This window comes from Scleropages formosus, chromosome 1 (genome assembly GCF_900964775.1).
Source record: "Scleropages formosus chromosome 1, fSclFor1.1, whole genome shotgun sequence".
Lineage (NCBI taxonomy): Eukaryota > Metazoa > Chordata > Actinopteri > Osteoglossiformes > Osteoglossidae > Scleropages > Scleropages formosus.
In genome coordinates, this window is record NC_041806.1 from 22,045,827 (window position 1) to 22,055,728 (window position 9,902).

General features: G+C 44.3%; 2 protein-coding genes across 3 annotated transcripts in view; one reads left to right on the top strand and one right to left on the bottom strand.

Annotated features, from left to right (window-relative positions):
• dcbld2 (discoidin, CUB and LCCL domain containing 2) overlaps positions 1-4,206 on the top strand; it is a 30,281-nt gene extending 26,075 nt beyond the window's left edge. For both annotated transcript variants that reach the window (XM_029251377.1, XM_029251380.1), the window contains 5 exons: positions 222-344; positions 660-753; positions 873-922; positions 1,448-1,585; positions 1,680-4,206. In XM_029251377.1, coding sequence (XP_029107210.1) covers positions 222-344; positions 660-753; positions 873-922; positions 1,448-1,585; positions 1,680-2,101 — 827 coding nt within the window. In that variant the 3' untranslated portion in view covers positions 2,102-4,206. The remainder of the gene's footprint in view (positions 1-221; positions 345-659; positions 754-872; positions 923-1,447; positions 1,586-1,679) is intronic.
• Positions 4,207-5,160: 954 nt separating this feature from the next.
• On the bottom strand, positions 5,161-9,446 carry LOC108933145 (cytospin-A). The gene is made up of 8 exons (XM_018749979.2): positions 8,852-9,446; positions 8,028-8,172; positions 7,317-7,438; positions 7,025-7,123; positions 6,384-6,583; positions 6,123-6,186; positions 5,451-5,513; positions 5,161-5,361 (listed from the first exon to the last, which is right to left on the bottom strand). Exons 1-8 carry the CDS (start codon positions 9,188-9,190, stop codon positions 5,182-5,184), a joined length of 1,212 nt encoding a protein of 403 aa, XP_018605495.2. The 5' UTR covers positions 9,191-9,446; the 3' UTR covers positions 5,161-5,181.
• Between the last annotated feature and the right edge of the window lie 456 nt (positions 9,447-9,902).

Genomic DNA, 9,902 nt, shown 5'->3' on the forward strand with positions numbered 1-9,902 from the left:
CCCTTGAGTAAGGTACTTACCCTAAAATTGCTCCAGTGAAAATTACCCAGCTGTATAAATGGGTAAATAACTGTAAGAAGCTTAACATTGTAAGTCGCTTGGGAGAAAAGAGTCAGCTGAATGAGTAAATGTAAAAAGGTCCAGTTTTCATCACTGGGCACAATCGTGACGAGTAACATTGGGTCGGAAGCGATGATTTACTTCTCGTTTTGCTTTTCCAGTGTTGCCCCGTACCTTCCACCCACAGCCCACCAGACTGAGCACAGTTCCTCCGCTGCGGTCTGACAGGACCACCTTCACACCTGGCATCCGAAATACCACCATGACCCCTAGTGACAGCAACAGTAAGTGGCCCTTTGTTTTTAACTGCTTTGAATTCAAGTCATCCCTCTGGCACGAGCAGCGTTTAGTTAGCACCGAAATAAACCTGAATTAAAATTAAAAATATGTCCCGTGTGTCCCCCTCCCCCTTCGGTCTTGCGCCCTGTGTTTTCCGGTAGGCTCCGGCTCTCTGCGACCCCGCTTTGGACGAGTGGTTGTGGACATTGGTTTGCATGTTCAAAAACCCCGTTGCTTGAGATGTATACGTGAAATCGGAGACCTCGCCGACCTTTTTTTATTTTTAGCCGTGCGCTTCAGATGTGGCATTGCATTTCCAGGTGTGGCGCTGGTGGCAGTGTTGGTGCCTGTCTTGGTCACTGGCCTATCTTCTCTCATCCTGAGCCTGTTGTGTATCTGGCACTGCAGGAACAGGTGAGGCCCCACCGTAGGCGCCTTTGCTGGGGGTTCAGCCCTTTGGTCCCCACAGACAGGTGTCCACACCTTTCTTCATTGTGTTTTTTTTTTTTTTTTTTCTTTTTTCTTCCCCCCAGGAAGAAGAGCACCAAGGGGGCTTATGACCTGCCTCACTGGGACCGTACCGGTACTTTCTTCTTAAATTTAATTGAAATATCTGTTAGAAGGTACCCATCCCAAGTACAAAATGCAGCAACATTGTGGGACAGTTGGTAGCATGGTGGTTAGACCTGCTGCTTTTGGATCCAACGGTCACAGTTTTGAAACCAACCTTCAGTTGTAGTACCCCTGAGCAAGGTACTTACCCTAAATTGCTCCAGTAAAAATGACCCAGCTGTATTCTTTAAATAAAGGAACTTATTATGCACAATGGTGTGTTTCCCCCCCCCCCCCCCCCCCCCATTTCAGATGTTACAGAATATGTTGATGTTATTGTCGTCCAGGAGAGTACCTTTTATTTTGGTATTTTAGCTTTAGCTGAAATGTTACTATCTAGGAGCCAACTTTTGCCCAATAGGAAATTATGGAAATCACTCCCCCAGTGGGAACTGGCCCGAACGGGGTGATTTCCTGGAAATAACGAATGGCCTTATGTAAGGAATATGTCTACTTGCTTTTCTCACTTTTCTCGTCACCCTTGGACTTTTCGAAGGCTTATGGAAAAGCATGAAGCAGTTCTTGCCAGCGAAGGTGTCGGAGGGTGACGAGTCGTCTGTGCGCTACAGCAGCAGCGGAGTGAGCCACCTGAGGGGACGTAAGGGTGCCCCTGTGGTGCAGGCCGAACCTGCAGGTTAGTGCCCCGTCAGTCATTTTTGTGTCCCTGTGGGGGTGGGGTTGAAGATCATGACTCCAACCTGGGTGCCTCTGTCCCTCCCGTATGGCAGAGTACGCGCAGCCCTTGGTGGGAGGTGTGGTCGGCACACTCGGCCAAAGATCCACCTTTAAGCCTGAAGAAGGAGGCGACCCGGGTTACGCGGACCCCGACACGTACGACGCTCCTCTCACAGACATATACCATGCGTACGCTGAGCCCCTCCCTGCTTCCGGGGCAGAGTATGCGACGCCCATCGTGGTCGACATTGCAGGTTGCTCGGCTGCTGCGGGAACCCTGGGACAGGCATCTATCTCCACCTTCAAAAGGCCTGGCCCTGGGGCCCTCCTCGCAAGGACAGGTAGCGGTCACTCCGGGACGAACGCGCAGTACGACACGCCCAAGACTGCACCCGGACAGGCCCCGCTTACAGAGGACCTGGTCTATCAGGTCCCCCAGAATGGTACCCAGAAAGCACAAGAAGAGAGTAGCTGAAGGGAGCTGCAGAAGGATGGGCAACTCTTCCCATGACTTCCTGCCTTACCTCTCACCCTCTGACGTTAATGCGGGCAGGTAGAGGCCGGACGCTCCCACAAACGCGAGAAGACCTGGGATTGTTCACTGAGAGCACGTAGCCTTATTTCACAGCGTCACCGACGTGGTAAATGTGTACACACCGGTATGTGTGATCAGTGTAGAGCCTTCGAGGGCATCACACCATTCCAGTCCCGTCACTGAAACCAAGCCGATGAATGTTCACTGCTGTTTCTGCAGGCACAGCGCCTTTCGCTTTGGTCTCATCTTTCATTTTCCTGTAACGTCAAACTGTGAGGTTTTTACATTCCGACAGATTTTACTCTTTCTTGTTTTTTAATCGTTTTCTACATCGGGAAGCAACACTGATTAGATTCAGTCCGTTAGTCGAGGGGTGGGCAGAATCAGTTTCTGGCCAATGGGTTTCCTGATCCTTTCTCTGCTGACTCAGCTCTTTTATTCCCATTGAAATGAGAATATTGAGTCCCATTTCTTCAGCCCTTGTGGACTTTAATTGTCCATCCCTGTTTTTGACTGCTTCTTTAAACAAATAGCGATCGGCAGCTTTTGTTCTTATGGCACATAGAAACTCGCACTTGTATGTTCTCCATAGAACACCGGGGTCATTGGCCGATTCCCAGCCTTCATCCTTTTACATCGCCCTTTCCAGAGGTCATATTAGGTGAAGGGGGGGGACCTTGAATCTCTCAGATTTTACTATGGTACTGTTTGAAAAGCTTCCTTTGCTGTTTGAGCAGCGTGCTTTTCAAATTGGTGTTTGAAGGTAGGGTGGGGGGGGGGGTCACCGCTTGAGTTTCAAAATGTACTGTATGCATGAAATTTCCAAGGTGACAGTGTTTTCTGGAAGCATCAGAACACTTATTTCCTGCTGAAAAGAGTACGGTTCAATCCAGTCACTGTAGTCATGCCACCGAGAAATTCACTCTACTGTTGAGCTGTTGGCTTTGCCTCCTTATGTGTTTCACACTGAGTGATCAGTCGCCACATAACTGTTGTTCACTGTTGGACATGTTTGTTCTAGAACACTTGTACAGAAGCCAAAAATTAACTATTAGAGATGTTCTAATTGTGTGCCAAAGTAGTGTGACTGATACATAATGCCAGTTTGTGGCAGTGTTAATGCCTTTAATACTTTCTCACAAGATTAAAATATCTCACTATTAGTTGGTTTGTGCAGCATGAGGTGTAATGAGCATCATTTGCCGGTGTCAATGGCATGTCAGTCAGGTGTTGTATATTTAGGTTTTCAGATCTGATTTTGCATGCAAAAATGCCCACGTAGGGATTGTCATTATTGGAACTGCCAGACTTCAGGTAGTCTACTAGCAAAAAAGGATGCAACAGCTCTCAAACTGTGAAGCAGTGAGCGATTTAATTTGCACAAAACTGAAGATGCATTTTGGTTAGTCTTCATGCTGCCTTCATTTCCATTGATACTGTTTGTGTAACGATGTCATAACCAGTCGCATCCTGTGCATTGTATACGTGTCTCTCGTCACGTAATATAAATGCGCTCTGAAGGCATTTAGCCAGAATGCGTCTCTTTTTAAATTGTTTTACAAGGTTTGAGCGCCGTCCAATCCTCCCCCCCAACTTGCATTAAGCTGGGATTCCAGCACCCGAGCGCCTCTTTAATTGTGGCATGGTTGTACCATTTGAAATGCAGCACACAACTTTAAATATGAAAGCGTCTCACTGTGAATCTACTTAACTATGATGTACTCTGGAGGGTGAGGATATGTTCATAAGTGTGTAACCGATGTGATTCAGCAGTTGTTAGTCTAGTTAACGGCTAGCTGCAATAAGGTATGTACATAAGCTGGTGGAAATCATTGTCAAAAATGAGACCCTTTCATTAGCAGTTTTAGATGTGCAATGTATTTGGTCTTCCAATCACTGACTGTGGGTAGCTGTAATGAAAAATGTTTCAACTAATCAAATCGCATGAATGTACTCCCTGTTGTACCTCTGTGTGCTTTAGTCAGTGGTGTTAGACTGTATAGAGAGAATTTAAAAATGTTTATTGTATGTTTAATAAATGGGTTGTTGGTTATACAGTGTGTCATTTAAATTCAGACTTATTTATAGTTAATCTGACACTGGAATTCTGCCTGTTTTCTTTCATGATTCTAAATACATCAGAATTATCTGTTCAAAAAAAAAAAATCACAATTCTAATGCCATTTTTATGCATTTTATGGGGCCACCTTTGACTCCAGTTGACCTGGGGACTTCAGTTTTCAGGCTGTACACCTATGAGTTACTGTTGACACTCCCTGTCTACTGTGGCATAACACCTTTAGAACTGATCTCCTTCAACTAAGTATGAATTTACGTTCTTTGTTATATGGAGCACACAAAGCTAAAAGCACCCGGATCTACGCAGTTCTGTTCAGTTTTACATACATGAAGCAATACTGCCATCTCCAGTACAAACACAGCACTGGACACTTACAGGAACAGCCACAGAGCCCAGGCCCTTCTACGTTTACATTTATTCACTTAGCTGATGCTTTTCTCCAAAGCAACTTGCACTGTTAGTCTGCCTACAATTATTTACTCATTTGTACAGCTGGGTTATTTTTGCTGGAGTAATTTAGGGTAAGTACCTTACTCAAGGGTATTATAACCAGAGGTAGGGATTGAATCTATAGATCCAAAGGCAATAGCTCTAACCACTATGCTACCAGCTGTCCCCTTCTGTTTAAAGATCTGTATTGCTTTACTGGGGAACTGAAACACAGTCCACTTGGTGTCCCTGCCTAGTGCTGAGATATTTCAAAATTCAAGTGAAATAATATTGTTATACTAGGGAAATGGCAATATCAGTCATGGGACAGAGCCTATACCCCAGTCTGAAGTGCTGCTACTGACAGCATTCTGGTCCTTAACTCATTCAGTCAATGACCATACCTCATTGTTGTACAAGAAGGATTTCACCTCTCAAACACTGCTGGCAGTGACAAACCAATAATCTTTTAATGTAAATTCACTCAATACTTCATTATTTACACTGTATATCACTTTCGAGCACGTATTTTGTTTAAAAATGTCTCTCGCTCTAGAAAGTTCTCCTTCCTCCGTGCAATTCTCTTGGAGCGTCTCAGGATTTTGGTCATGTCTACCTCTTCCTCCATTAGCTTGGTCTGTGTGGAAGCCTTCAGAGATTCCACCTCACTCTGTGTAAGCTTGAGTGCCTCCTGGGATAATACAAATAAACATACTTTGTTAAATGCAAAATAATCAGGGCAATAATTTTACAATGATAATAGAGGGAGAAAAAAAATACCTCCACTTGTGACAATTCACTCTTAAGATCAGATGATTCTTTTTCCAATTCACTCAGTCTTGCCTAAAAAGAGAAAACTTGGTTACACTGAAACTGAACCTGCATTTACTTTACTAGAACTTTTATTCAGGTTAATATATGGATTTTTTTCCTCCCTAAACTTGCTTTTTCTAATATTTCTTCATAAAGAGAACATAACCTGTGTTTAGTCCAGTACATGCAAGTAAACTGGACCCCTAGAGCAGACGTATAGAAGTATCTTATAACTTTTCTGCAATTGAACTGTGTTTACAGGCAACACTTGTGTTGCTAATTCTAATAGTGCCGGTAAGGAGATGCAAACTTAGAGGTAAAAGTAGGAACAAAGAAGGTGAAGGTAGCCAGAACATGAACACCGCTAATTTGAGAACTCTGACAACACTTGTCCTTGAACAGCCAAGAGTGTGTGACGATGTATTTGGGTTTAGTAATTGTCAAATCGCTTTCAATGTTACTTGGATTAAACACTTTTACACCTCTTATTGTGGCCATAACCCTTTTTTAAACAGAAGGCAACCCACGAATCAAGACATCTGTATTACTAGCTATAACTAACTTGTGTTAAACTGATTGAGTTAGTGAACAGCACATTAAACAGTTTTCCTGTCTCAGCTGTGTTTACAAAATTAGTACCTGTTTCTCAGAGATTCTTTTCTCCTGGATTTCCACTTCCTTCTGCCACGTTTCTTCTTCTTTACTATAACAAAGAATAATATATTTCCTTCACATGTCAAGCTACCATATACAAATGGTTAAATCTTACTTGTGACAACAGTAAAATTCCCACATTTCCCTCATTTACACACAACGAGTTCAGTTAAGAAAACGACAAACCAACTGCCTTTACATTGAATGCAAGATCATCTCCAATCATTCTTACACCCCACTGAATACCTGCCGAGGTCCTGCAACCTTGCCAGTTTCTCTTCCAGAACCACAGCTTTGGACTGCTCTTTACGTATGGCCTGCTGGACATCTTCAAGGCGGATTTGTGACATAACAGACTTGGGGTCCATTGCCTCCACTTCTGCTGAGTCCAGTTTCTCACTGAGAAAGTCTCTGCCCAGTTGTACGACCCGATCAAAATCAGCAATCTGAAATGTCAGAGGATAAGGAAACTATATTGTATTTCAGAGCAAGAAAAGTCAATTATCATACAATATCAAAGCTGGTTCAGTCCAGTATATGCTGAGTTTAACATGTCTGCTTTTCACAGAGCCTATTTGTAAAAGCAGGTTTTGAAAGTCTGCAACAACCCAAGTACTGAGGCCGCAGTGCTACCCGCTGCAACACTGTGCTGTGCCTTCGTACTTTGTGTAACGTGTGCTGACAAAAATAATGGTATTGAAAAAACTGACTGCTTTGACAATCATGTTTGTTCTTTGTTGTTGTAAGAGAATAAATTTAAAGTATAAATAGCTCAGATGAACACAATCTGCAAAAACTGCCTCCTTCAAGTACCAGTGTAAATAATGAGCTGTACAGACGCTATCATGAGGTAGCTTCCCGAAGTTCACCAACCCATAATTCCTTACCTCAGCCAGGTCAGCCTGTACTTTGTCTCTTATGGCTAGACAAAGATCCAGTTTATGCTGCTCATCCTTCAGATGCTTCTGCAGCATTTTCAGTTCATCCTGAAAGGCACAATAAGACTCATTTTGAACACAGATTCCTTGTCAGCTAAAAGTCAAAAAAGGGCAAAGGGAAGGTATAAATGCTGAAGTCATTTCCTCAGGCAGCTTTTTTTGTGCATGTCTCACTGAGCTTTGAGTATCTTGGGATAACCCACAAAGACACTTCTTGCTTCCGCCAACACACACTTCTCACTTGTAACTGCCGGATTTGTCTCTCATTTTTAGCGTGCTCCACAAACTCCAGGTCCTCTGTGGTCCATTGGTAGCCCTGCATACCTCTAATGAAGCAATCTGGATTCAACTCCTCCAGATGCACTGCAAAGAAAGTGCAATGGAAATATAGTAGCATGATGACTTTGTTCACTGGCATTTCAGCACATTGACCATGCGGGCCAGTAATTTATTTTGCTATCGGGGAAAGCAAAAATTTTGGTATGTACTGATCCAGCAATCTTGTAACATTTTAAAGTAGCTTTGGAAAAATGTCTTTAATAGCACATCTTACAGCATTTTATGTTTGTGGTACTTCATTTAACAAACACTTTTCTCCAAAGTAACTTCCAATGAACTCCACATGTAGTGTTATCAGCCCACACACCTTATTCATCAAGGTGACTTACACTGCTAGATACACTACTTACAACACTCACACACTGGGTGACTTAGAGTCACCAATCCACTTAAACAGCATGTCTTTGGACCGTGGGTGGAAACCCACACAGACGCGCAGAGAACATGAAAACTCAACACAGACCGAGCAGGGATCAAACCCAAGCCCTCTCACATCACCCAGGCACAGCAAGGCGGCAGCACTACTCACTGTGGTGTTACGAGCACCATTTCAATCAACGATGTGGAACTGCTGTCCAGTAACTGGGAGTCAACTCAGAATCACACTGCTTACCACATTTGCTCGTGGCAGAAATGGTGCTCGGCCTTCGCGTCGTCGTCTTCCTCAACTCTTCATCGTGTTGCGGCTCATCCATTTCCCGCGTACTGAAGTCATCTTTTGGCAGAGGAGCCCTGGCGCCCTGTGTGTGTGTACAGTCCTGGGGAGGGCATGCAAGGACACACACTGCATTGCTGAGGAGCTGACATGAGTACAGCAAGAGTTCTACAACTTCCCAATGAATGAGGCCGCAAAGGAATCGCTAACTGGTGAAACCTTACAATCAATTGACTCATGTTCTAGAATCCCACCTCCTGCTCCTAATACCCTTGATCAAAGTGTGTACTTTCTCACTGTGTCAGTTTGAGTATTACTTAAGTGTGGGGGGGGTTCACTGTAGGAAGCTAAAGAGTGGAAGTCACTGGAGTAAAGCACCATACAAATTAAAAAAAATGCCAGTGTAATTTAGATTATCTGCAGGCGGTGTAGCAGTTAAGGCACTGCAATGGGAAGCTCCCTGGTTCAAATCCCACCTACTCCTATTCTTACCCTGAACTGACACGTGACTGGCTGCATAAATAACTGAAAAACATTTCAAGCTGCCTTACACAAAGGCATCAAAGAAGTAAACCTTAATAATACTATTAAAAAGTGAAGTTTATGCAAATTAGTAAGTCGGGACGCAACAACCTGTGCGGGGCAGAGGATAATTGAGGGAGCAGTGGGAACAGCAGGCCCATTCGGTGCGTATAGGCTTTCAACAGTATCGTGGGTTTGGATGGAGCGAAGAGGGACAGTATGTTATTTTCACAGAGACAGAGGGGTCATTATGATTTTACCTTCTTTACTACTGAAGCAGCGCCTGTGACTGTGTGGCGCGGTGAAGAGTCGCGAGACGCTGTGCCGCCAGCGGGCGCCTCCACTTCGCGCGCGCTGCCTGGTGCGCGCGAGCGCTCGTTCCGCTCAGTCGCGGGAGGAGTTCGGGGCAACTGTCTCCCCGTCGGGATGGCGTTAACGGCTCTCCTCCTCCTGGGGCTCGATTCCGTGCGGCTCTGCCCGTTTTTCCCGCTCCAGTCCTTGACCTTTGGGCTCACGCTTTTGCTCGTCTTGGCAGAAGTCGTAGTCGGTACCCTTTTCAAACTTCTCCCGCTTTTCACCGCGCTCCCGTTCGACTCCATCGGACCTCAGCCTGGCTGGGTAGGTGACTTCTTCACTTCACTTGGAGTTGTGACTACGTATTCCCCGCACTTCGGTTCAACAAGTGAACGTTCCAAAGCTAAAGTGACACAGTGCTACCTACATTTTGCCTTAAAGACCATCCCTCAGATTAATCCTTAAGTACACAGAGAATTAGGTGTCTGTTGAAATACATACCGAAGTATGCACACAAAAGAACTCTCAGTATATCCAGTTCTGTCCTGTAATTCCATTCTCCATAACGTTTAAATTTTTGTCCGCTGTTCTGATTGGACGACCCGCAGCAGCTGCCCGCGCGATCTCATCCGGGTCATTTCAGTCACAGCGGTGGCCAGCAAGGGACCCTTTTTGCTAATTGAGACCTTTGAATTTGCGATCTTTTGTGCAACTCTGCAATAAACATACACAATTATATAGAAAAGCATGTTAAACTAATGTTTAAAACTGCATACTAGTACAGTAGTATGCACATGGAAGTGTCTTTTTTTTTTTTACATCTCCAAAAATGAGGAATTATACTAAAATTACTAATCCACCCTTCTGATTTTACTTGTAAAATGTTTACATTTCTAATATTGTGTGTTGTTTTTGTTGTTCCTCTCTGCTGCCAAGATATTTATAAATGAGCATTTTGTGATAATTGGAGACACCTGATACTGTAGTGGTTTATAGCTACTGCCTTTGGATCCAAAG

Bases quoted from the DNA above. Each gene is read 5' to 3' on its own strand.
- LOC108933145 (XM_018749979.2), bottom strand. From the start codon at position 9,190: ATGGAGTCGAACGGGAGCGCGGTGAAAAGCGGGAGAAGTTTGAAAAGG. The intron at 8,173-8,851 runs GTAAAATCATAA...TGCCCTCCCCAG, and splicing joins CTGCTTCAGTAGTAAAGAAG to GACTGTACACACACACAGGG. The intron at 5,362-5,450 runs GTATTTTTTTTC...GTATTATCCCAG, and splicing joins GTGAATTGTCACAAGTGGAG to GAGGCACTCAAGCTTACACA.